Here is a 27,727-nt window from a genome sequence, read left to right as displayed (position 1 = left end):
AACACCTTCATCTTGACCATAGTCGGAGTTGGAGTGGTAGTTTCTCTCGGATTGGTTGTCGGACTCGGATCCAGAAACCCATTCACCAACATGAGCTTGATGTCTTCTTCTTGAGCTGCTCTTGGTGTACTTGTCCTTCTTCTCTGATTCCTTTCCTCTCCGGGAGTGTCTTCGTTCATAATGATCTTCTTTACTCCTTCTCTCTCTGCGAGGTGACTCATCTCTTGAGCTTCGTCTTCTAGGTGACTCTTATCTTTGTTTGTAGAGAACCGAGCACTCATTGGATTAGTGTCCGGGCTTTCCATAATTATAGCAGTTTCTGTCATGACTAGACGAATGCTTCTCATCATATCTTGAGCTTGAGATTTTCTCTTTGCCTCTAATCTTGTAGAACTTGTTAAATTTTCTGACCATGAGGCTGATCTCTTCATTGGTAACAAGGTTGTCATTTGAAGTAGCAGGAGAACCACTTGAATCTTTGTAAGCACCGCTTGACTTGTTGTGCAACTCATATTTGTCCTTGAGTGACATTTCATGAGCAACAATCCTTCCAATGACTTCAGTTGGCTTGAGATCCTTGTAGTTTGGCATCATTTGGATTAATGTGCACACAATGTCATATATTCCATCCAAGGCTCTAAGTATCTTCTTGATGATGAACTTGTCGGTCATCTCTTCGCTTTCTAAGCCGGCAATATCATTTGTGATGAGAGCTAACCTAGAGTACATCTCAGCGACTCCTTCACCATCCTTCATCTTGAACTTATCAAGATAACTTTGAAGCACATCTAACTTAGATTCCCTGCCAGAATCAGTACCTTCATGCATATCAATCAAAGTATCCCAAATTACCTTTGCATTCTCAAGGCAGCTGATTTTGTTGAATTCTTCGGGGCACAAGCAGTTGAACAGGATGTCACAGGCTTGAGCATTGAATTGCAACATCTTCAATTCTTCCGCTGTCGCATCACGATCTGGTTCTCTTCCTTCTTCGAAGAAATCATCCTGCACACCAACACGAACAACAACCCAAACTATGGGGTTATGACCAAGAATATGCATTTTCATTTTATACTTCCATCTAGCAAAGTTTGTACCATCAAAATATGGACCTCTACGGTGATAATTTCCCTCACTAGACACCATACTCTCATAGGTTGTGAAACCAATGCAATGGAGACCAAAGCTCTCGTACCACTTGTAGGATCCGAAGTATGTATAGAGGGGGTGATTAGACTACTTGACCAAATAAAAACTTAGCCTTTTACCAATTTTAGCCGTGGGCCAGTTTTAGCAATTATGACTAGTCAAGTTCACCCTACACATGCATATTTAAGAGTATAGCAATGAAAAGTGAAGACATGCAAATGTAATGTAGAGGGTAAGGAAAGAAGATCAAACACAAAGGTTGACATGGTGATTTTTGGCATGGTTCCGATAGGTGGTGCTATCGTACGCCCACGTTAGTGGATACTTTAACCAACGGAGGGTAACAAATGTGAGAGTCCACGGAGGGCTCCACCCACAAGGGGTCCACGAAGAAGCGGCCTTGTCTATTCCACCATGGCTTATGTTCACACACGAATAGCCTCACTCAGAAGTAGGCGATCTCCTTGCTCGTACAAACTTCTTGGTTCAACTCCACAACACGAACTAGGAGGCTCCCAAACGACACCTAACCAATCTAGGAGGCACCACCCTTGAAAAGGCAATAGATGTGTGATGTCTACTACACAACCTTCTTCTTGTAGACTCGTGTTGGGCCTCCAAGCACAGAGTTTTGTAGGACAATAGCAAGTTTCCCTCAAGTGGATGACCTAAGGTTTATCAATACGTGGGAGGCGTAGGATGGAGATGGTCTCTCAAGCAACCCTGCAATCAAATAACAAAGAGTCTCTTGTGTCCTCAACACATCCAATACAATGGTAAATTGTATAGGTGCACTAGTTCGGCGAAGAGATGGTGATACATGTGTAATATGGATGGTAGATATAGGTTTTTATAATATGAAAATATAAAAACAGCAAGGTAACAAATAGTAAACAACGAGCAAAGTGTTGTATAAATGCTTGGAAACAAGGCCTAGGGTCCATACTTTCACTAGTGCAAGTTCTCTCAACAATACTAACATAGTTGAATCATATATAAATCCCTCACGTGCGAAAAAGAGTTCACTCCAAAGTCACAAATAGAGGAGAACAAACGAAGAAATTATTGTAGGGTACTAAACCACCTCAAAGTTATCTTTTCTGATCAATCTTACGAGCTATCCCTATAACTGTCATGAACAGCCCTAGAGTTCGTACTAAAATAACACCTTAAGATACACGTCAACCAAAACCCTAATGTCACCTAGATACTCCAATGTCATCACAAGTACCCATGGGCATGATTATACGATATGCATCACATACATTCAGATTCATCATGCTCAATCCAACACAAGGAACTTCAAATAGTGCCCCAAAGTTTGTACCGGAAAGTCAAAATGAAAACATGTGCCAACCCCTATGCATAGATTCCCAAGGTCATGGAATCCGCAAGTTGATCACCAAAACATACATCAAGTGAATCAATAGAACATCCCATTTTCACCACAGATATCCCATCAAGTGTTGTCAAATCCTTAAAGTCTCAATCCGATAAGAAAACTTCAAAGGGAAAACTCAATTCATTACAAGAAAATAGAGAGGGGAAAACTCCATATGATTCATCTATATTAATAAAGCTTGTGATACATCAAGATCGTGCCAACTCAAGAACACGAGAGAGAGAGAGAGAGAGATTAAACACATAACTACTAGTACATACCCTCAGCCCCGAGGAGGATTACTCACACATTATCATGGTGAGAAAGAGAGATTTGTTGATGGAGAGGTGCAGCCCCGAAGAGATGGAGGCGATGGCGGTCACAACATCGGCGATGGGCGATGGCGGTGGCGACGGGCGGTGGCCCCTCCTTCTTCCTTGGTCATGGTGCTATAATGGAGGAGCCTCTCCCCTTCTTGGCGGCTGCCAAGGGAGAGGCAAATTCGTGGCTCTTGGTGGTTCCACCAAAATTAGGTTTTTTCTCTCCTTATATGTGCCTCTGTGGTGTTCTATGGCCCTTAGATGGATGAACCCTTGATCCAATGGCTCTCGGGCACCTCTAGAACCTTCTTAGGGGATCCTCACAGACCTCATGGGTCTCCAAAGTCCTGGTTTGAACGAATATATCAGATATGTTAAGAGTTTGACTCAATCACATCAACAATTCTCGTGATCTCGTAATCAGATATTTTCCTTCAGTAAAACGGGTCTCCAAATAGCATACGAACTCCTTTTTGGATGAATTTATAGTCCACGATCATTGCCAAAAAATTCCCCACACTTTCCTAGTTTTAGATTTTTCCATTTGACGCTGTCTTCGGGGGTCAAACTGACGATATCTAAAAATTGTTTGTGAACAGATTTCACGAGAGTGAGAGTCCTCCTCCAACAAGGCTCTTTTTTGCTTTTTTCGACAATTTCTAATTAATTCCTACAAATCAAAGTGTGAAACAAAAACTTGTGCAATTTTGCAATCATCAATAGGTTAGTCCCAAAAAATAATATAAAGTTTTAGTAAAAAGATTGTAAAACATCCAAGAATGATAATATAACAACATGGAACGAGCAAAAATTATAAATATGTTGGAGGCGTATCAATGTGGTAGGATGATGAACTCTTTGCTCTCGTGCTTCAAAATATAGTCTCCTCAATACTCAATCACTATCTCGCATATCTGGCATGGGTAGGAGAGATTGATTTTGTGGAAAGCAACTTGGGGAGGCTAGAGATCAAGTTTCAAATGGTTGAATTGGAATCTCTTGATCTCAACACATGAGTAGGTGGCTCTCTCTTAGAAAAATGGATTTGGCAAGTGTAAGTATGTTCTGAGTGCTTCCTCTACGAATGAGAGGAGGTGGAGGGGTATATATAGGCATCCCCCAAAATCCAACCGTTACAATATTATTGCCCAACTCAGTGACACCAAAATGAATCTCGATGGTACCGAGTTGCACTAAATGTGGCAACTTTTGTATTCTCGGTGAGAGTGATATATGAATCTCGGTGGTACTGATATGATGACCTAGAGAAGTTTCCAAATCTCGGTGAGACCGATTCCAATCTCGGGAATTCTGATTCTTGGAATTAAGACACCAGAAAGTTGGTCACTGTTCTCGGTGGCACTGATATGAAAGTTGGTGGTACCGATAGATTAGGGTTTGGCATAGGATTTGACTGGTGGAAAATTGGTAGGGCCAAGTGGGAAATTTTGGTGGCACCGATTTTGCTGGTTTGTCTTTGGACACAGATTTTTTGTGGGAGAATGAGTGAATATTTTTGGTAGCTATCTCTAAGCACTTGAGCAGCCAATTCATCATAATACCTCACCCATTTTAATAATATTGGCTTTTCTATGGACTCAAAGGTGATTTCTCACAAATGTAAAATGTAGAGTCTTCTTGCTTGAAGCCTGAGCCAATTCTATTCCTTTCCTTGCATCAAGGGGTTTCTCCTCACAATCCTTTATGCAAGTGCATCTTTGAACTTTTCTAAGATATAATTGGATAAGATCATTAGTTCATTGATACATATGTTCTGAATAATTACCAAAACCACCTCAGGGAGCAATTGTGGTTTTAGTAGTGGGACGACATAGATCTTTTCGATCAGTAAGAGTGTCGAACCCAACGAGAAGTTAAATAAATTATTTGATGGAAATTAGCAAGGAATCACTTTAAAATCTGCAAAGTTTGTTAAATCATTTATTCAATCAAGAAAGCAAGTGTAAGAATGCAAAGAGTACTAAAAGTAGAAGGGTGCAACAAGTGATCTAATCCTTAATTATTCTAATTAAGGACAAACATGTGGTGTTTTTTATATAAATTGAATCGTTCTCGAGGACATTAGATATTTCACCAAGTTTGTTTCACCAAGCACAATTGACTTTAACTTTCATTGTCTTGATTTTGTGTGTGGTGGAGCCTATGCTTATGTATTTCCCTTGCTTGGACAAAATATATACTTACATTTATACCCTATATGCAAGCATCAACAACTACAACACGACATTGAAATAACATCTAACCATAATACTAAAGTATAGGGTTCCTTTAATTTCTCACGCAACAATTCATAAACTTAGGGTTCGATAATATTTGTGACTCCGACCACCCATCCTGGACAAAGCAATCACACAATGCTCTACTCTAGATCCTTATAGGTGAAATGACATGCAATCAACATTCACACACCATCATTAGGGAATTACATCACAATAAAATATCAATACATTAAAGTTTATGAAATTTCACATGGTTACTAACAACTGGGCTTCTCACAGGTCATCAAGAATGTAACATACCATTCAGAGAGACATCATAATGATCACATGGATAACAATCTGAACACACAAACCTTTTACTAAATAATCATTGCGCGTCAACTTCACGCAAGTACTTAACACTAGAAAGTGATCTCAGCAACAAATCTGAGGTGATAGTTCATAGATCGAAATGGGGATGGAGATGGAGGTGATGATGGAGATATTGTTAGTGAAGACGGAGTTGGCGATGATGATGGAGATATTGTTAGTGAAGACGGAGTTGGCGATGATGATTGACATAGAGAATAAAGTGTCGGTGGTATCGATGGCTTTAGTTTCGCCAATTTGGAGGGGAAGGTTCTAACAGATCGGCCCACCGGGAGAGAAAAGGTGCCCCGCTCTGTTTTCCCTCCGAAGATGGTGGCAAAAAAAATCCCATAAAATCAAGGTGATGTTCTAGCATAAAAATAGGACCAGTGGTTCCGGAGAGGGATGGATGCGTGTCCTATAGGCCCCCCCACACCCCTGGCTCATGACCCAAGGTCATGCCACAAGGTGGGGTTGCATGCCCCCCACATATGCCTCCGTGTATCAACCCTCCCCCATTGGCTATCTTCTCGTGAAATTCTAACCTCGTGGTCTTTTTGAGCTGCAATTTTTTTATGCTCTTCTTTTGGATCCTTTTCTGCAGTTTTACAACAAGTCACCTCTTTTATTGCACCATGCAAATTAAGAGGAAAAACACATAAGAATGTTGTGATATTATGAGCAATTTATAGTATGGAATAGTGACGGAAAATGGAAGTACCACATAACGCCCGTTACCTATACCACTTTTCGCGTTCGAAAGTGTACGAGAAACAAGGTTGTGTGTTTGTGTTGGGGGGGGGGGGTGCTCATACGACAACGTCCTCATGCCCAAACATCCATAACCACATGCCAAAAAGCACTCATCATTACCTTCTTTTCTTGACGCCTCCTCCCGAGTGCCACATCACGCTCGGGGTGGTATAAATACCCCCAACTAAGGGCTCACCCCTCGTAGAGTTGCCAAATGTGAGTGTGTGCGTGAGAGAGAGAGAGAGAGAGAGAGAGAGAGAGCCTCACACCATCCTCACATCCAACTATCCACAACCATCCGCCAGTACTCTCCTCCTCAGTAACCGCGTCCCACCGGGCGCCAGCTCATCACTCACAAGGTTACAAATACCACCAGTTGCAGGCTCACCCCTCCTAGATCTACCAAACGCGTGCGCCCTTTTGTGAGAGAGATCTTTGGGTTCCTCGCGTCTCTTCCACCCATGACTGCGTAAACTGGGCCTCCTCATCCCCAACGTGAGAGCTCCCCACACCGCCGCCTTGTCTACCCCTCTCATAACTACGCAATGGGAGCCTCCTCATCTCCACTATGAGGGAGATCTAGAGGAATCATCCAAGGAGCGTTTTATCCTCGAGTTTTCTCAAATCTCCCCAAGTCGGGGACGAGCGATCTCATGGAGTCGAATCGAAAGTCGCGCGACGCGCTTGGAGAGTCCAACAAAGATCTCACGCCGGAGGGTGAAAGACATGGGATGGACCAACATAAGGTCACCACCATGGCTAGTGGGACTAAGGGCAAGGGCGGGGCATGTCCACAACTATCGGCATCAACAAAGGTCATGACTCGGTCACAGTTGAAGAAGTCAACGAACGGGGGCATGGATCTCGAAGCACCCGTTAAGCGTTTTGTGCACAAGGATGCACCATGCCCACAAACACCACTGCCAACGAAGAGGAATCCGTCATCACCAACGCGCAAGGTGATGACTAGATCTATGTCAGAAAAGCCGAGCGTTCGGGTATCAGATCTGAAAGCAGATCACAAGGTTAGAAAACATCTCCCTTTATCATTTTTCTGTTCTAACATTCTTATAAATATTTTGTAACTTTTGTATGCTTCAAGACGATGAATCGATCCATGTCAGAAAGGCCGAGGGTTCGGGTATCAAATCTGAAAGCAAATCACAAGGTCAGAAAACATTTTCTTTCACCACTTTCCTGTTTTAACATTTCTAAACATTTTGGTAATTTTTTACGCTTCGAGGCATAGAGTGTACCAAAAAATTGCAACAAGTCAATGCATTCCAACTAATGCAAACAAATCTCTCACGCTTTTAGCACCAGGCAACAAGATATCTAGTATTGTAATCAATGTATGCAATTGGAATTGTATATATTTTTTCTAAAAGTCAGACCTTTATTTTTTCACAAGCAAGTCCATAGGTCAGATCTTTATTTCCAAACAAGTCCACATGTCAGATTTGTTTTGCAATCAAGTCCACCGTCCATGTCTGCCTTGGTTAGATCGAGCCCGGATCCCAACCCCTAGAGCAACGTGAGGTAATTTTAGGCACAGGTGAAGGGCTACACTGCAAAGCCTGTTTAGTTCAGTACGAGGACTTTCTTCCCTGGGCAGTGGCCGTTACCACTGCTTCCGCCCCCGCTCCCCTCCGCGCGCGTGCGTCAGAGAGAGCGCGCCCTCCCCTCGCCGCACTCGCGCCGCCCCTCCCGCCCGCAGCGACGCGCCGAGCGTCCCCACGTCACCGCCTTCCATTTTCACGCGCCCCCCGCCGCACTCCAGCTCAGGCCCCGCGGCGGTATAAATCCCGCTCGAATTTGGGCTCGCCCCTCCCCGAATCCCAATCCCCAAACCCTAGCCCACTCCGAGGCGGCGGAGCTAGAGTCGGCGCCGTGGTGACTGGTGAGGGCGCTTGCTGCGCTCTTCGCAGGAGCTCGCCCCCGCCTCGCAGCTAAGTGTCTTCTCTCGCGGCGGCGGGATGAGCAGCCTCGTGGAGCGGCTGCGCGTGCGGTCGGACAAGCGGCCCCGCTACATACTAGATGAGTCCGACGACGAATTCCCGCCGCGCGGCGGGAACGGGAAGGGGAAGGATCGGGACGGCGACCCCCCCGTCAAGCAGATCGAGCGCGAGGACGCGGTATGGCCGATCACGGCCCGTTTTCGCATCATGCCTAATTCGAATTTTTGTGCTGATTTTTGTTTTTGGAAGCTGCCGGTGGGTAGCAGGGAATTGATGCTCTTCTGTTAGGATTACCAGTAGTTGGAGAATTAGGTTTTAGGCTGTGAATGGCTTAACTCTTGGTAGGCGGGAGGAATTGGTTTGGGGATCTGGTGTAGAATAGGGTTACTGAGGTAGGCGGGAGGGACTGGTGCTACATAGAGTTTAGGGATGATTTTGCTAGAATAATTCGTTTGCTTGATACCGTTTGTATACTGAATTGTGGATTTACGCTTTTTTTTTGCCCTGTTAACCAGCTAGATACTACTAGTTAGGTTTTGTATGAAAAACTTTGGTTGCCAAGAGATCACCACTGAAATCGGTACATGCCATGGCAGACATTGTGCAATAGGATGGATATGTAGTTTGGGATTGGTGCTTTAGGCTCTCACGGTGCTATACAAGAGATCGCCACTCTTGGAAGTGAAAGGACGACACAGACGTTTCTTAACAATTAACATCTTGGTGCAAGTTTACTGCATTCTTTCACAACATTAATATATTCTCCCTTCTTCTATGTACACAATGGCACAAATTCTCAGATACCAAGGAAAGGAAAATAACTCAGTAATGTACGTTTTATCACATGACAACTGCGGCAACTAAGTTTCTCGTTTCCGTCAAAACCCCCTCGTTCGCTAAGCTAATAAAAACACACATGCAGCGCTAATGTTTTTCCCAGATTTCATTCCCCCTGTTGTAGTTAATGCATGGCTATTGGCAATAAAAACAATTAGAGTTCGAGGTAAAAACGCTGGGAACGGGAAATGGCATGGTATTTGTGGACAAACCAATTTGGGAGTGTGACCCTGTAGTCATGGTAGGAGGGAGCATTAGTTAATAGCGGGATATATTTTCGGTATAGAACAGGCAGGTCTGGTGTTCTATATTCTGAAGATTTTGTGAAGCTTGTTAATGTGCTAACCATGAAGCTTGTTAATGTGCTAACTCGAAGACTATTAATTTGGGGTCTTCTATGTGGATCAATTTTTTGTGTGTGTTCTGTTTAATTCGACTTTCTTAGGTTCAGAATACAAAGTTACCGCGTTTTTAATTCATATTTCGATATTGCTTGTTCACCATGCCATTACTTTATATGTCCATCACAAGTTTTTTTTAGAGAACGCAAAAAACTTCGCGCCTTGATGCACTGCTACAAAAATAAGTTTATGTACAAGCCCAAGAAGGCAATGGCCAAATTTGCAGTGCAGCCTCCCTACAAGTAGGCACCGCCAGAAGTAGTGCTATGAGACCCAATGCTCATGGTTTCGCCCACGTTCTGGCCTTGGCTCGGACTGTGTCATGTAGGCTAGTGATGTTGGGCTGTGTGCCGTGGAAGGTGACTGCGTGATGCCGCTTCAAAATCCACCAAGCCATGAGCATGATCATTGAAGAGGGCCCTTCCTTGTGGAGGCGGGGACAGAGTGGATGGCCTGCTGCCACCATTACATTGTTAGAGTTAGAAGGTTGGATCCTTATTTAGAAGATATCAAGATTGAAATGCCAAGCATGTCTTCAACATTATATGACCAGGCAGGATGTGTGTACTACCTCGACACAATGGGTAGACAAAAAAGAATGAAGCAACATAAACTATGTAGTTGGAATGAAATTGAACTAACAATACTTCAGCATCCAGTTTAAATATTTGTGTATTTAACTGCAAGTGTCCATCTGTCTGAAGTACTAGAATTCTGATGATAATTAAGTTGAATGGCGCTGGTTACTAGGGATGAAAACGGAGTGGAAACGGACGGAAATGGGTGCTACAACATTTGTTTTCATTCTTCTTTGCAGAAGTGGAAACGAATACAGAAGCCCCGGAAATAAATATGGAAACAGATACTACCGGAAACGGACATGGGTGCGAATACAGAGCGGACACGGAAACAGAAGTGGGTTCTGACCGGAACTTAGGAACCCCTTGAATCATAGAGAAATACGCACCAAAACAAACAAATTTAATGAATTGTTAACATGGCTACAAAATAATATGATTATGTTAGCAACTTAGCATAGTATTGTAGTAGTATTGGACAATTGCGTATAGGGTCTGGTTGAGTACATGTGTGTAGTAGAAGTTGGGCCTCAAATGATCCATTATGCTCATTGTGTGTTGTTTGGTGGTTGGGCTACAAGCGGCCATAGGCCTATATAGTAAAAATGGAAATTCCATATTCACGGAAACAGGAAGTTCTGTTTCCACGTCTATTCCGCCGGAAAATACCGTTCCGCTTTTGTTTCCGTTTTAGCATAAAAAATTCCATTTCCATTTCTGCTTTCGTATTTCCTCTCCGTTTCCATTTTTCCTCTGGAAAAACGGAAAGTTTCCACTCCATTTTTGTTCCTACTGCTTACTTTATTCTGCATTTTCAGATATGCTATATCTAGGTTTGTTGCTTTAAGTTTAGATTGAGATTGGCTGGCATTTTACTACTATGGGATTGAAATTTGTGCAAAGTTAATCTCCTGGGTGATCTCTACATAGTAGTAAAATTTGTGCAACTACCAAGGAGATCACCCATGGTTGCAGACAAATTTCTCTACTATGAGATTGGCTGGCATTTTACTATTGCCTTGGTAGTTTGTCTGCAACTCTACATAGTGGAGTTTCAAATGCCCGTTGGTGCATGTTCCGTTTTCCAGATTCCTATTATTCATTTGATTCCATGTTTGTAAATATCCTTTTCTCCAGTTTTTGGTGTCCTGTATTTATTTTGAACTCAGTGCTGGCTCATTTTTGTGTGCAGAAAGAAGATGCTTGCCGAAAATGTGGGCTAAATGATAATCTTGTATCTTGTACAACATGTACATATGCATTTCACCGGAAATGTCTGGTTCCTTGCCTAAATATCACATCTGATAAGTGGAGCTGCCCTGAATGTGTATGTGTTTGCTCTGTTGATCCATTTTTCTTTCACCTTCCATTGATATTGCTGGTATACCAAAGCAAGCTGTCTGTGATTTTCAGGTAAGCCCACTGACAGAGATGGAGAAGATATTAGATTGCGAAACGAAAGTTGCTTCTGAAGAGACTAGTTCTTCAGAGTCTGGATCAAATAAGAAACCTGTCAAGCAATATCTGATAAAATGGAAAGGATTATCACACATTCACTGCACTTGGTAGTTACCTTCCTGCCCTGCTCATTGCAGAATTGTTCCCTACTGTTTATCCTCTCTTAACATTTGACTTTCTTTATATATCAGGGTGTCAGAAGATGAATATTTTGATGCTGCGAAGATACACCCTCGGTTGAAAACTAGATTGAATAACTTCAATAGACAGTTTGAGTCGGTGGATAAATCTGACGATGACTTTGTTCCAATTAGACCTGAATGGACAACTGTTGACAGGGTCCTTTCTAGCAGGTATGTGGGTTAATCTGACAAACTAATAAATTTGCATTAATGAGGTTCAGTCATCATAGTTATTGTTTATGGCCTTTATCCTGAGATCAGGCAGTTACCCAATTGTGAAGCTGTCATTGGACAGTATCACATTTATTCCACAATGTATCATGTTATTGCCCATAGTCAAATGACAACAATCATAGTGGTATCTTACGATGGTCTCAGTAATCTGAGCGCATCACGTTTTGTCTTCCTCCCATGTATCCATGCATTTCCATTCCGCAAAGCTCAACTGATATCTTGATATTTCTAACATTGTTTTTTTTTTTGTGAACAGAAAAAACTCTAGTGGTGAAAGGGAGTACTATGTGAAATGGAAGGAACTCTCATACGATGAATGCACATGGGAAAGTGAGTCTGACATCTCAGTGTTTCAACCTCAGATTGAGCGCTACAATGAGATTCTTTCCAGGCGCAAGAAATCTACTGAGAAGAGCAAGAGTGGCTATCGTGAGATGCGTCATGCTGAAGGGACCCCCAATTTTCTTACTGGTGGTATGCTGCTATTAAACATGAATTATTCTCATTTTTTATTTAGTTGACTATTGATGTAATGGGACATGTCTTCGTGCTCGTTCTCTGAATCATTTCCTGGTTATTGCAGGCACACTACACCCTTATCAGCTTGAAGGGTTAAACTTTCTACGTTATTCATGGTCTATCAATAAACGTGTCATCCTTGGCGACGAGATGGGTCTTGGTAAGATATTTTTATATAACAAAGATGCTAGTATTACCAATTTTTGTATTTATATGTTCTGAAATTGATGACAAAAAAATGCAGGGAAAACAATACAAAGTATTGCTTTTCTGGCCTCTGTGTCTGAAGACAAGTTTGGTCCCCATCTAGTTGTTGCCCCTCTCTCAACCTTGCGAAATTGGGAGCGTGAATTCGCAACTTGGGCACCTCAAATGAATGTTGTACGTGGGTTGAACTAATTTGAAATACATTATTTGTATATTCCAGACAGATCTATTTTTTCTCTGACTTTTCTCCTCATTGTTGTCAGATTATGTATTTTGGATCTGGATCTTCTCGTGACATTATCAAGAAGTATGAATTTTACTACTCCAAAGATAATCCTAAGAAGCTGAAGAAAAATAAATCATCTTCATCTAATGATGAAAAGAAGCAGTCAAGAATAAAATTTGATGTCCTTTTGACATCTTATGAGATGATTAACATGGATTCTGCAGTTCTGAAAACTATAGAATGGGAGTGCATGGTAATTCTGTTTCTTCATTCCGTGGAGGCTATCTGTACTCTGATGTTTTTACTGACTTGTCCCCGATTGTTAATGTTGCATCTTAGATTGTGGATGAGGGGCACCGCTTGAAGAACAAAGATTCAAAGTTGTTTGGTCTACTTAAAGATTATAATACTGAACATCGTGTTCTCTTAACGGGGACCCCAGTTCAGGTTAGTGCTCTACATTCAAACCATCGTACTGTATTCCCCCACTTAAAACTATTTCATGTTCGTGCACAAGGCTACTAGCAGTCTTGTTGAATTGCAATTTATCTAGAGGTTTCTCGGTGTTTAAGCTCAGTTCGTTGATTGTCTGTGGTCTATATCCTTGTTTATTTGAGAGTATGCACACTTGCCTGAACATATCCGTTTTGTGAACATGAGTTAGGCACCAGAACATTGCGTATTAAATAATATCCAAGGAACCTTGACACTGTTCTCACATATACACATGATTTTATAGCATCATCCAGGCTATATAATAACGCATCATTTACATTCATTTTTCATCCCGTTTGTTTGCACATGCTATTTTTTCACTTGATTTTTTTGATGCATGCTATTGTTTTCTTGTGACTTTATCCTTGCATCTAAATTTGTTGTCCGTCTTTTTCTTCTTCTTCTGCAGAATAACCTGGATGAGCTTTTCATGCTGATGCACTTCCTCGAGGGTGAAACTGTAAGATTAATAGATTCTCAGACACTTCCATTTTATGCTTCAAAGTTGTTTGGTCTACTTAAAGATTTTCATGCTAAATTTGTTATTTTGTTTTGACACTAGCCCATTAGGCATTCTGCCTGTCCTATTTTAAACTGTCTTGATTTTATTGTGGTCCTTGATAGACACTTTCCTAACTTTTTTGCATATGCTGACCAATCTTTTAATCTCCTATTGCATTTAATGTTACGTTCTAAACTTCTATCCTGTAATGTTATGGCACTTACGTTTGTAGTTTGGGAGTATATCTGATCTCCAAGAGGAGTTTAAGGATATCAACCAAGACAAGCAAGTCGAGAAGCTCCATGGAATGCTGAAGCCACACCTTCTTCGGAGTATGAATACATTTGATCGTTTCTTTCTGCTGGGCATATGGTTTTGCTCATATCAATTAAATGATCTGCAAATCAGTTAGACTTAGCACTAGTTATTTAATCCTTTTTCATTGTCCTTGACCGTTGTGCTGCCATTGATATCTGGAGTCAGAATGTTTCTTTGTTTTAGTTTATAATGGTCTAAATGGTGGTGCCGAAATTTCAGCTGATCTTTGCACACATTCTGATGTAATATGCATACCATGAAAATCCACAATCTTTGCATATTCATGTAATATGCAGGGTCTGACAAAAATGGCACTCCCTCCATTCCATATTAGTTGTCGCTGATTTATTACAAAGTTGTACTAAATCAGCGACAACTAATATGGAACGTAGGGAGTAATAAATACATATAAAAGAAATGTAGAAGTAGGTGTATCATCAGATTTCTGTCTATTACATACTGAAATGATGTGGCATGGTTGTTCTTCCACTCTCTTTCTGTTACTGTGGCATATGTTTTGCAAATGTTACATGAGGTGCAGTATATCCTGAGTTGAATTAGTTTGGTAAACTCAAAAGTAAAGCTGCTGGAAGTAAGATATAAATCAAATTCTGTTCGAGTTTTTGTAACGGATGTAATTTCAACCCTGTTGCCCGTGTGGTACAAAACAGGATTCAAGAAAGATGTTATGAAGGAACTTCCTCCGAAAAAGGAACTGATTTTACGAGTCGAGCTGACAAGCAAACAGAAAGAATACTACAAGGCAATTCTCACCAAGAACTACGCCGTGTTATCTCGTCGCGGTGGTGGACATGTAATAGTTGTAGTTTAAATTTCCATTTTATGGTTTGTATCGGTATGTTCTGGATTGACAATTCATTGTTGTCTTATTACAGGTTTCCCTTATAAATGTCGTAATGGAGCTGCGCAAACTTTGTTGCCATGGATTCATGACGGATGAACCTGATACTGAGCCTGCGAGCCCAGAGGAAGGTTTAAGGTACTTTCTTGTTTGTTTGTTGAAGTCTGATTTTTTCCTTTGTGCTCCAGAGTTTCTATTGTTGCTCCTTCAGATTTACTGCTGTCCGGGCAAAGTTCTTTCCATTTGTTTTGCAGTTTTCTGAGTTCGCTTCGGCATTGCTGTTCTTGTATCTAATGAACGATGTAATCTTGTTTAATCATCAATAAAGTGTGTCAAGAGGTTTTCCTTAAAAAAAGTGTCACAAACATTCTGAACTATGACCTTTTATTTCACTTATTTGTGCTTACAGATGCCTGTTAGACATGGTGTCTATTAATCTGATATTTTCATTGCACACGAGAACACATACGCCGCTGGAGTTATCCAATCTATCATAGACTTGTACTCTATGTTGTAACGAAATTGCTTCACGTACGACGGAATCCAGTACGGTTTCGTCCGACCCAATAGTGGATGGTGAGGATGCTTCCTGCGTATGCAATCAACGCTGCCAATTCTGCATCATAAAAACCGTACGAGATTTCTCGTATGTGAAGCATCACTCATCTTGTAACAGTATGTCAAATAAAAAAAATATATGCCAGCAAAAATATAAGCAATTTTTTTACCAATTGCTTAGGTATATAGACTTGTTTATAGTCATCTTTTGTTCCAGATAGATAGAGTTAAACCTCCGTATAATCTGCTAGAATGCTCATATAATGTTATTTATATGCCTAATGTTCCTTTCAATTTGTTCCTATGTTAATTAAACTAATTGGTCAAGTCTAGATATCTTCCATCGCTGAGTAAATCCACTGATTGAAATTTATGTTCTTTATAGAATTAACTTCTGTTTCTTTGATTTTGCAGGAGGCTTTTAGATTCTTCTGGAAAGATGCAACTATTAGACAAGATGATGGTGAAGCTGAAAGAGCAGGGTCATAGAGTCCTTATCTATTCACAGTTCCAACATATGTTGGACTTACTGGAGGATTATTTAAGCTACAGGGTATTTTAACTATCTTCCCGTTGTATCAATTGTTAATTATTATGCTGGCTAATTCATCTCATGTACCATATTTTAAACATCACAAATGCTTTAGAAATGGAGCTACGAACGTATTGATGGCAAGATAGGTGGCGCTGAAAGGCAGATACGAATAGATCGCTTCAATGCCAAGACTTCTACTAGGTTTTGCTTTCTTCTTTCTACCAGAGCTGGTGGCCTTGGTATAAATTTGGCAACGGCTGATACTGTAATTATCTACGACAGGTGAATCGATCTCCTTGTTTAAACAACAAAGTTTATATTCTGAAATCTTCTGTAAACTTATATCTTACATTTACATATAGTGACTGGAATCCACATGCGGATCTACAAGCTATGGCAAGAGCCCATCGTTTAGGTCAGACTAGCAAGGTATCTGACCCAAGCTGTTTATGTTCTATTGAATTGTTTTTGTGTGTGTGTGTGCGCGCCGGTTCTTAGCCTTTTTCTATATCTCGTCTTCCCTGTAGGTTATGATATATAGACTTGTTAGTCGAGGTACAATCGAGGAGCGGATGATGCAGCTTACAAAGAAAAAGATGATACTGGAGCACTTAGTTGTTGGGAGACTCACAAAGGCTAATAATGTCAATCAGGTAACTGCGTGGATTGCGATTCTAATGATTCACATGCGTTAAAAAATACTCCCTCCGTTCCTAAATATAAGTCTTTTAAGCGATTTCACTAGGGGACTACATACGGAACAAAATGAGTGAATCTACACTTTAAAATATGTCTATATACATCCGTATGTAGTTCTTTAGTGAAATCTCTAAAAAGACATATATTATGGAAAGGAGGGAGTATCATTTTTTTAGCATTTGTGGTTTTACTTAGATACAACTTCATGTCTATGGCATCACACATTGACTAATTCCGTGCTATCTTCTCTTACTGATGTGGCATGGACTGATAAGAATCAAAGTCTCTATGGTGCATGTAGCACCTGGTTCCTCTCGCGTTCATTGCCTTGTGTTACATTTCACATGGCCTACAAGCTTTGACACCTGTTGCTACAATTGATGATTATCAAGTCCATTTAGATGTAGTCCTGTGAATTCTTTTTATGCTTACCAAGTAACTGTTTTTCTGCGACACCTATCAATTAGCTTCTACTGGTATCAGATTTGGCCACCAGGTGCATACACTTGTGATTTACCTGATTTGAAGCTGTAGTGATATGTGTGATTTCTTATTAGTTACTAGTTGACACATGTAAATTTTTATTTTTTTTGTTTCAAAATCATTTTGCATGTAGCTTAGATTATATGTTAGCTGGGGTGGGTGATCAGTCAATGCCGTGATGGACCCAAGTTTCTTTGTGAAGTGTTGATCAATGCTGTAGATAGTGTTCAATATTTTCGGAAATCTGGCCCTACTTGTTATATCTATTTTTAAATGCGAAGTAAAATCGTCAATCTGTGTCCTTTTCCAGGAGGAGTTAGATGATATTATCCGGTATGGGTCAAAAGAACTTTTTGATGATGACGAGGATGAAGCTGGAAAGTCCCGCCAAATACATTATGACGATGCTGCAATAGATAGGTAAGCACTTTATTTATTTCGAAAATAAATATGCTGTAGATAGTGTTGAATATGTTTGGAAATCTGGCCAAATTTCATACTCAAGCGCTGTAGTAAATCGTCAATTAATGCTTTGAGTCATCCTCTTCACAAGTAGAAATTCAGCAAATTGTTCGTTCGAGCTGTCCTCTACGCAAGCATGGATGCATTTGGATCCAAAGCTAGTATACGTGAACCATTGGCAAGACTTTGCCTTTGTTAGAACAAAAAAAATAATCTTGCTTTTTTTTCTTTTTCGAGAAAACGCAAAAGACTTTGCGCTTCATTGTATTGAAAAGAGGGAGGGATAACCTCCTAAGAGGCTAGTACAGAGGTGTTACAACCGGATCAATGCACGTCCCAGGTGAAATAATCTTGCTTTGCCAGATGAGAGACGTGGGTTGGGGCCAGAAGTCCCTAGCACATGATCTCGTAATCATCTGTACCAAACGACAAAACAACATCTGTACCAAACGACAAAACAACAGAATTGGGACCAAGCAGACCCCGCATGACATTTTTTAGAGAACATACAAACAGGCGAGAACCCTATATGAAAATTGTTTCCGTTTCTGTAAAATGTTTTAGTGGTATTTTGCACTATATCTTATGTGGTAAGAGTGCATTGCATTGGATGACACATTTTTTGTTACTGGCCTCACAGGTTATTGGACCGTGACCAAGTCGACGAGGAAGAATATTTGGAAGATGAAGAAGATGATGAATTTCTGAAAGGTTTCAAGGTACCAAGGTCTTATCTCATTATTATAAGTACCCCCTTGGTCCCAAAATAAGTGGCCCCCTTCAGGCCTTGTTTGGCACGAAGGGGTTGGGGAGGATTGTGGAGAGGGGGGGGGGGGGGGGTTCAGAGGATTGGGTGAATCCCTTCCTTCCACCCAATCCTCTCAAATCCCCTCAATTGCCAAATCCCTGAGCCATGAGACAAGGTTTCTGAACCGCGTGGGTAGGAAGAAATCGAGGGGGATTAGAGAGGATTGAAGGGGTTTGCTCATCACAAACCCTGTCCACCAAATGGACATGCAGGGAATCGCGGGGTTTCTGATTCCCTCGGGGATAATCCCCTACAAACCTCCTCAAACCCTGCGCACCAAACAAGGCCTCATAGGGGTCCCCTTCATTTTTATTAGGAACATGTCCATTTTCCCCAACTCAGTTCTTCAAGTTCCAGAAAACACCCTCAAGGCCTCAACTTCAACACCATTCGCTTTGGACACTAAAATCCTAAAACCAGTCAAAACACCCTCAAAACCAAGACCACCATGGTTTGGTTAATGTGGCATCTACACGTACATGTTTCACTGACATGGTATTCATATTTGCATCCATAGGTAACCATATTCAACGTCCCGTTTATGCTTCTTGTTCCTTAAGATGCCTCATCACATGGTCATGCATGCTGAAGCCAGGGTTGTGCCAGTCAGCATGGTGAAACGGCCAGTAAGACAGCCTAGGGAAAAGCAAACAGTTCCAGTAATAAGAATGAATACCTAGCAGTTTTGGGTCAGAGGTCTTTTCCAAACATGGAGAAAATTGAGGGGTGCAAAATGAATTTGCACTGTTGAATACTTGGGATTATTCTCTTCAAATTATTTGCTGTAATCTCTGCTCTTATTGTCCGCTGGAAAAGTACACATTACCCTTGAACTCGTCAAATTCTCTGATTTCAACCTTGAAATATGACATGGCTCAACTCTTAGCACTCAACTATAAAGCTGATGCAAATACCCTCTCCCCTATGGAAATTTATAAAGACATGACACAGCAAACAAAATTAGAGAAGACCGGGCTAGTAAATCAGCAACAGCAAACAAATAGGTAGAAAATCACCGTCGTAGTGGTGGTACTAGCTGCAGCCCTCCACGCTGGTGAGCTGCTCCACCATTGTCTTATCCTCCATGTTGGATGTGCTACTCGCCCCACTGTCATACCTTTTGTCCTTTCCACATGGAATGTGTGCATTCCCTGCTTTGCTCCGACTCCTGTTGCTTCACAGTGAGCACAGCTTCAAATGCTGTCTGTCATGCTTTACGTTGCTGATGTTGTCCAGTGCTGCACAATAGATGGTTTGAAGGTTTAGGCTTAACCTGGATGTTTTGAAGAACTCAAGGGACCAATATATACTTCTCTTTATTTGTTACTTGCTTATGTGGTCATCTTATTGGACAATGGCACATGCCGCACACCATATTTTATCTGTTTTGCACTAATATGTTTATTCCCATCCTAAGGAACTGTAGCAGACAATGGCACACGCCGCACACCATATTCTATCTGTTTTGCACTAATATGTTTATTTCCAACCTAAGGAACTGTAGCTGCCATCTGCCTGTCATGAATTCTCCACCTTAGTTTATTAATATTCATCTAACCACTATGAGCTTCTTGGTGGGTGAGATAAGAGATGGATGGACTATTGTTATTCTTACCATGTAAGGTGAAACTGTCTCGAAAAGTCAAGAATGGTCAATATAAATTTTATTAACCATTAGTGTTTATTTTTTAGTCAATAAATTTGGTGGTTGTCAAACCATCATGAGATAAAGTGGGCATGCATTAAGTTTATTTAAAAAGTGGGCATGCATTCACGATACATGAACATTATATCAGCATGTTAGTTTTGCCATTGCCTTTAAAATCTACACGGGTCAGTGCTTTCCAAAGCATCCTGTAAACAATGTGCACAATGTCTCTTTCCGTTGCTTCATTCACATTTTCTTCACTAGCATTCTGATTTTTGGGGCATATGCTGCTAATAAGCACTAACTCTTGTGTTACTATGTGCCAGGTAGCGAACTTCGAGTACATAGACGAGGCTAAAGCTTTAGCAGCAAAAGAGGAGGCACGTAAAAAAGCTGAAGCTGAAGCCGCATCCAATAAAGCAAACTATTGGGAAGAATTATTGAAAGACAGATGTGTTGAGCAAGAAGTAGAAGAGATTGCTATGGGAAAAGGAAAAAGAAGCCGCAAGCAGGTAACCTTTCTATACTTGTCCTCATTTTTTTTCTTTAGATCCGCATTCTTACTGAAAATTGCATTTATGTAAGATCTTATTGTTGTTAACTTTATAGGTTATGGTGTTACTTCTATGTAAGTAGAACACATAGTAGACAGTTGTTATTGCAGCTAGAGCATCTCCATATTTCCATATGGAGTCTCCGTCCGGAAATATTCTCCCTCCATATCTTCACGCTCCAACAGACTATATTCCACTCCTGTATTTTAACAATACCCTATGAAGAACAATGTTTTTGCAACGGCTATATTTCTATCTGCTTATTTCTGAATAGATACCAAAAAGCTTTTACACTTGACAAATGATCAAGTAATCTTCTTGTTCTCTGTTCTGTCTCCCATTTTCCTTGTTCTAAAATACCCCAATACCCCGTTTTCTGTGGCCTCCCTTTATTTGTCACGAGTCATGACCCCCCCCCCCCCCCCTACTGGCTCGCACCTCGTCCCGCTGTTCATCTTCTTGTGGTCATGCCCACCTGACCAGCTCGTCCTCATCTCGCTCTTCTCCTTTCACCCTGACCAGCTTCCACCTCCCACCTCACTCAGCGCACCTTGCTCCCCCTCCCCCTTTCAGCCCACCCCCACCAGCTCATCACCCTCTCGAGGTTCCTCCCTCCCCCTCCCCCTTTCAGCCCACCCCCACCAGCTCATCACCCTCTCGAGGTTCCTCCCTCTGACAAGCAGCAGCGTCCGCCACCCATCCTCATCTACCGCTGCTGCCGTCTCGGTCCTGCGTGGCCATCGTGCCTTCTCGTCCTCCACTTTCTGCCCCTCTGACCTCCTGTCCTTGCCTCGTCCCGCAGCCGTCACTACTGGACAGCCAAGACATGCGGTACCGGCAGCACAGCGCCGCCCTGATGCGCACATTGAAGGCGGCGGCTCTAATGGCAAGGGAAGATGATGGTGACTGGGGCCACTTGACACGGCTGCTGGAGGGGTGGGTTACGGCGGGGGTAAAAACCTCGACAATGGCCTGTGGAAAGGAGGACGTTAGCGGAGGAAGAGCCACCAGACGGGCCTGACTACAGCCCCCCTCTCCTTCCAGCTGCTCCCTCCCCATTACTTGTCGGCATGGCTGAACCTCATTTTGGTAGAGAGGAAGAGGAAATGTCGGGAGAGGAAGGGGGTGGTTGGTCATTGGTTAACCCAGGAACACATGCTAGATTTGGCATATGAGGAAGGGGATTTAGATCACGAGCAGCGATGGCGTGCCTGCTGGAGATGCATTTGCTGGAAGTTGCACTTTTGAGGATGTTGGTTGTCTGTAAGCGTCTCCGAGTCCAATCTCTGTCTTTCTCTCTCCCCAACCTGTTCATTTTCGTTGAAACCTCATATCTTTTGTATTTTTCCTCCCTAGTTTGATAGGTGGTCTTTTGCTTCAGACCTCGAACCACGATTTTTTCTTATTTCTTGCTCTTCACAAACTAGTAATTCCTATTGAGAAATGTGCAAATATATGGATGCCGTATTGAATAAATTGGTATTATCGTGCATATGCATATTAATTAATGAAATAGACTAATGAGCCCTTCTTCTCTTGTATCATACATAGATGGCTGCTGCTGATGAGGATGACATTACTGGCCTGCATGAGTTAAGTTCTGAAGACGAGGATTACTCCTACGATGATGATGTGTCAGATAATGACACGAGCTTACCAGCAAATGTTTCTGGGAGGAAGGCTCAGTATTCTAAGAAAAACTCACGTAATAAAATTATGTACAGTATATTCTGTGTTATCATTTATTATTTGTTTCTACTTATAAATATTGTTCTTTACCTCCGATACATATTCACCAGGTAATGTAGATTCACTCCCTTTGATGGAGGGTGAAGGGCGTGCTTTAAAAGTTTACGGATTCAATCAGGTTCAACGAACACAATTCCTACAGACACTCATGAGGTTAGTTCAAAATATGTACTAAATTTTTCTCTGATCTTTAGGTTAAGGTACTCACTGCTTTACCCTATATAACTGCATACACGTAAGCATTGTTATTGCTTTAGGTGACATGCTGATGGAACTTGAAGTTTTAGCCTCCTTCCTCCTTCCCCCCTCCCACTTACTGAGGAATATTAATGATGTTAAAAATATGCTATGTCGTCAAAGCTTGGATTAGTTCTAAGTCCTTTGTGCACGTGTTTGAATGACATGGCTTTCTGTTTGTTGTCTGCTTCTACGTTCTAACAGTTATCTTTGTTCCCCAAAGAAGTACTCCCTCCATCCCATAATGTAAGACGTTCTTTGACACTACACTAATATCAAAAACCGTCTTACATTATGGGACGGAGGGACTATATTTTTGGTCCAGATTAAGTATCCTCATTTGTGCCTTGAGAACACTGTTTTATCTTCCAATCTCAGTAATAAATACTAGTGGAAGAACATTAATGTGTGGCATGTTTTTTTCATGGTCATTGATTTTTCCCATTAAACTTTGCAGGTATGGTTTTCAGAACTATGATTGGAAAGAGTATCTTCCTCGTTTGAAGGGGAAAAGTGTCGAGGAAATTCAGAGGTATGCCCCACTGTTGTCTCTGTATTATTGATTACAAAGTATATTTGTTCAGGTGCCAGAATATAATTGGGATTCTTGCTAGCACAAGTTGGACTAATTACCTGTTATTTAAACCAGCAATGTTCTTTCTTATTTGTTCATTGGGATTGCCTGAGATATCTTAAACAATTATGATAAATGTAAGAATTGGCTTCTGTCCACTTGGTATATATTGTCTCGTGATTCTGGATTTCTCTTCGGCTGGCAACCATGGTTATACCAACTTTAAGCCTGAAATGTCAATTTCGATGAGTGTCTGAAGCTCAAGTATCCGTTTTGGTGGACGATGCATAGTTCCTTAATTTTAGTATTAGGATTCATGCATCACAGAAAGCTGTGCTGTAGTTCTGTGGCCATTGATGTTTTTTTTTGTAATCATGTTGGTACTAGAAAGCATAAGTATTTTTTTAATAATTTGATCATAGACATGTTTGCCCTAATGTTCCTATGGAATATTGTGATGTTTTGCCTTCTGCAAGCTATGTTACAAAATCCTTGGATAAGATTACTTGCAATCAGCGACACCTCATATGCCATTGCACAAAGTGAGCAAAATGGCACAAGGATCATTAACTGTAGTATTCCGTGTTAAAAAATTATTTTCTGGATACCTAGGCTGTTCTTGTTCAAGAAGCAGTATTCTGGCCTTCTGGGCCAGTTTTGTTCCCTCTTCTTATTTGCTCTTTCTAGTTTCCACATTTAATTATTTCTGTAATGTGAACCCTATCCATATTGGTTCTTGTAGATATGCTGAGCTTGTCATGGTCCATCTTGTAGAGGACACAAATGACTCACCAACCTATGCAGGTATATGCCGCTTAGTACCAATTTCATTCATTTTCATTTATGCTTATTTTTAACCCTATATGCATGAATGTAGATGGTGTGCCGAAGGAAATGCGTGCTGATGAGACATTGATCAGACTAGCCAAAATATCACTTGTGGAAGAGAAGGTATACGTTCATAATATCACGCACTATGTGCTCAGCTTTACTTTACCCTGGTGAATTGGTTCTCACCATATTCCAGTCATGCTGTTGTCTGTTTTTTTTACCTGGGTTTTGGTTCACCTGCCATAAACCCCTTTTAAAGTCATCTACTGCACTTCAAATTCTTACAATTGCATATAGTTTGTTTGTCAGATTTTTAACATGCAAGATCAAAATCATGTTTTTAGGATAAACATGCCAGGCCTTGCAGATAAACCATGTTGCATATTTGGACTGAAATTTCAGTAGTTTACCTCGTTATATATCTGTCCCAAAATGTAAGATCATTTTTGACACTATGATTTTGGGACGGAGGGAGTATTTATGAAATAGCACTGTTCTTGATTGTTAGTTTGCAAGCCAGGTAATTGAGTGATTTCTGTGATGCCTTGTCGTTGTGGATTTTATATTATAATGTTACTTCAATACATGATTCTCTCGTCAATAACATAGATAGCAATTGAACATTGTGCTATTTTTATGGTCCCAGGTGGCTGCCATGGAGCAAGGAAAAATTTTGAAACTCTTCCCCAACTACTTGTTGTATGAATTTACTGGCTTATCAGGTGGAAGAATATGGAAAGGGGAGCATGATCTACTGTTACTGAAAGCATTAATAAAGTATGCATCCATTTTATATGTCTTGTTTGTTACCATAAGTCTTGTTCAGTTTTCCATATGCCTCATGTAACTAGCCAATTGACCTGAGCAAGTTTTGCGACTAGATTGATTCTTTAAGAACTATGGATTTTGCCTCGATGTTATGAGACCTAGCTCAACCCATCTGAGGTCTCAAGTCACCAGTCGGACTGCATGCTTATTTTAAATGTTTCAAGTAAACTAATATAAGACGTTTTAGACACTTGTTGCTTGACAGAGGAGTATTTATTGGTATATTTTTGTACTAATTGGCCAATTTGCTTGTATAATTATTTTCATGTGAAGAACATAATCAGTCGTTGGTGCAGTTGGCTTGCGTGCTTAACTTCATGCTACCCAGAGAGAGAGGGTTTGGTCCCTAGCCGGATAACTGGAGCATTTTTTCTCCTTTCTCAATTCTTATACGAGTATATATTTTTCTCCTGGATTAAGAATTAAAATAGGAATTTGCGACCCTCAAAGTGAATGGCTTGTTTTAATATATCAATATTGCTTTGCTTCTGTTTTAATTAATGGAAAATGCATTCTTTATCTTCTTTTTGTTTCTTTTTTGCACAAACATGCTGGTGTACAAATATAGCATCTATGGTACTGATATTGGTTTTTCTTTCATTAGGCACGGGTATGCCAGGTGGCAATACATATCAGATGACAGAGATAACGGGCTATTTGAAACTGCTCGACGAGAGCTTAATCTTCCTTCTGCTAATGAATTGATTGGCTCTCAGTCAAACAATGAGGCAAATGTTAGTGCGCGCACACATCAATTTCCTAACTAAATTCAGAAGGCTGTGAGCCATTTGATTTATTTAATTGCATGCTTTTATCAGGGAAATCTGGAAAGCACACAGGAAGTGCAGGTGAACCCAACAAGCCTATCCCAATACAGGGACATCCAGAGAAAGATTGTTGAGTTTATCAGAAAGAGATACCATATTCTAGAAAAATGCTTGGACATTGAATATGCTGTGGTATGGTGCATGATCTCTGTCGCAAACATACACTGGGACTAATCTTTGTTGTGCAGCAATTATTGAACTCATATCTTTTGGTTTTGCAGATAAAAACGAAAACTCCTGTTCCTGATGATCTTACTGAACAAAATGTTCCTATGGGACATAGCCCAGCTGTTCCAGATATCAGTGAAGTGTTGAGAGAACTTCCCCCTCTTGTACCAATCTGTAAGTGATTTCTCTCTCTTAATTTTCTTAGATATGCAGCTCTCTTAATTTTCTTATCTATGCAGATACGCCTGTCTTTAGTTATCACATGTATTATAACGTTTGTGTTCTTGGACTAGCCTGGGATCTTAGCAGTATAGATAGTTCTCTTGGTGGACTTATAAATTGTATTTGACTGTTCGGTGCTCGTGCTAGTGTTTGTAATTTTTAGCCTTGCCACTGGATTTGTGGCAACTCAACTCTGTTTACCTCTTTTGGTTCAGGACGTTCCCCTGTCTATTGTTGCGTTACAGCTATATTGTGTGGTGGTACTTGAATAGATGCCATTTCATTTTACTGTATATTCCGTGAGTTAATGTCCATTGCTTATTCATTAAGTGTGTCCCTCTTTCCAGCTGCCAAAGAAGTGGCTTCTGATGGCTCAACTGACCAGGCACACCTTTCCCATCTTTACAACAAGGTTCCTAATGAACCAAGTGTTCATGAGCTAACGACCTCTGACATGCCTATTCCCCTTCCGAAGCCTATAGTTTCCTTGACTGACCATTGTCTTTATGCTTGCAGATGTGTGGTGTGCTTGAAGACAGCGGTGCACGTGCACTCAATTCGTTCTGCGGTGACAAGGCAGCTTCCGCGAGTCTAGCCAACAGCCTCCATCAGTTTGAGAAAGTATGTGAGGACGTTGATCGGGTCTTGAGAGTCCAAGAGAACGGCGCTGCTACCCCCAAAGAGGAAGTGGTAGATGCCATCGTCGAAGAAGCCAAGCCTCCACAAGACGCAGGCGCCGTGGCGGCAAATGGTGTCGGCCCTTCGACTGTAAAGCCGGAGGACAAAATGGAAATCGATGGTTAATGTGTAGGGATGAAAACTGAATCGAAACCCCCTTCAGTTTAGTTACTAAACTGGTTCTAGTTTACCTTGTTGTAACTCAAAGTTAGGCACTCAGTAGTCAGTACTGATGATTACCCTATACCAAATTTTCCTGCCCCGTACACTTCCGTTGTTTTCTTGCGAGGTTATCACTGTTTGTGGTGTATTCTGTTGCTTGTCAGGTTGTAGCTCGCATTCCTCCACTCACGCAATGCAAAGAGCACAACTCTACTCACGCTCTTGAGATTGCAGGACTGTGGCAAGGAAAAAAAAATCTTCTTGAGAACCCGCAGATACGCTGTTTAGCATCGAGTGCCTAGTTTGAGCGAATTAGCGTTTGTGGTTTCTGTAAAATCTGTCCTTTTAAAACCATGTGTTTTCAGATTCTTTAATTTCAAATAGTATCTTAAATTCGTGTAAATAATACTCCCTCCTTCCTAGATATTTCATTAGGGACTACATATGGATGTATATAGATATAATTTAAAGTGTTGATTTATTTATTTTACACTGCATGTAGTCTATCGTATTTTTTTTAAAAGGTCTTATATTTAAGAATGGAGGAAGTAAATTGTACAGTAGTAAAAAAAATACTATTACTTCCGTCTCAAAACAGTTTAGGTAGTACTCTTTACATTTACAGAGAGTACGCCTTAAGTCTCTGCTCATTGCTTTCTGCTCTACAGAAAATCTATTCCAGTTCTAAAAAAGAGCATCATAATAATGCCAATTTTATCTCGCAATAAAATAAAAT

At 41.0% G+C, this 27,727-nt stretch overlaps 1 protein-coding gene across 2 annotated transcripts; it reads left to right on the top strand.

Moving 5' to 3' along the window:
• The first annotated feature begins 6,620 nt into the window (after window positions 1-6,620).
• On the top strand, window positions 6,621-27,095 carry LOC123410678 (CHD3-type chromatin-remodeling factor PICKLE). 2 transcript variants are annotated; one of them, XM_045103617.1, is made up of 32 exons: window positions 6,621-7,216; window positions 7,294-7,359; window positions 11,158-11,292; window positions 11,379-11,530; window positions 11,615-11,776; window positions 12,096-12,313; window positions 12,423-12,518; window positions 12,603-12,739; window positions 12,829-13,044; window positions 13,131-13,238; window positions 13,696-13,746; window positions 14,021-14,120; window positions 14,778-14,920; window positions 15,003-15,106; window positions 15,941-16,079; window positions 16,174-16,343; window positions 16,424-16,490; window positions 16,589-16,714; window positions 17,554-17,663; window positions 18,346-18,424; window positions 20,488-20,673; window positions 22,267-22,420; window positions 22,515-22,617; window positions 23,159-23,233; window positions 24,018-24,079; window positions 24,153-24,226; window positions 24,753-24,883; window positions 25,539-25,668; window positions 25,753-25,893; window positions 25,983-26,103; window positions 26,499-26,563; window positions 26,668-27,095. In XM_045103617.1, the coding sequence occupies exons 1-32, from the start codon at window positions 6,845-6,847 to the stop codon at window positions 26,953-26,955; spliced, it is 4,281 nt and encodes a 1,426-aa protein (XP_044959552.1). In that variant the 5' UTR covers window positions 6,621-6,844; the 3' UTR covers window positions 26,956-27,095. The 2 variants fall into 2 exon arrangements, with proteins under 2 accessions (XP_044959552.1, XP_044959553.1); XM_045103618.1 differs by lacking the exons at window positions 6,621-7,216; window positions 7,294-7,359 and adding an exon at window positions 7,875-8,326.
• The last annotated feature ends 632 nt before the right edge of the window (window positions 27,096-27,727 follow it).

This window comes from Hordeum vulgare, chromosome 7H, assembly GCF_904849725.1.
Source record: "Hordeum vulgare subsp. vulgare chromosome 7H, MorexV3_pseudomolecules_assembly, whole genome shotgun sequence".
Taxonomy (NCBI): Eukaryota; Viridiplantae; Streptophyta; class Magnoliopsida; order Poales; family Poaceae; genus Hordeum; species Hordeum vulgare.
This window is presented reverse-complemented; position numbering and strand designations above follow the sequence as displayed.

Excerpts from the sequence above, each read along its gene's own strand:
- LOC123410678 (XM_045103617.1), top strand. The coding sequence starts at position 6,845 with ATGGAGTCGAATCGAAAGTCGCGCGACGCGCTTGGAGAGTCCAACAAA. Across the intron at positions 13,239-13,695 it reads TAACGGGGACCCCAGTTCAG|AATAACCTGGATGAGCTTTT; the intron begins GTTAGTGCTCTA and ends CTTCTTCTGCAG. Across the intron at positions 22,421-22,514 it reads GTATTCTAAGAAAAACTCAC|GTAATGTAGATTCACTCCCT; the intron begins GTAATAAAATTA and ends CATATTCACCAG.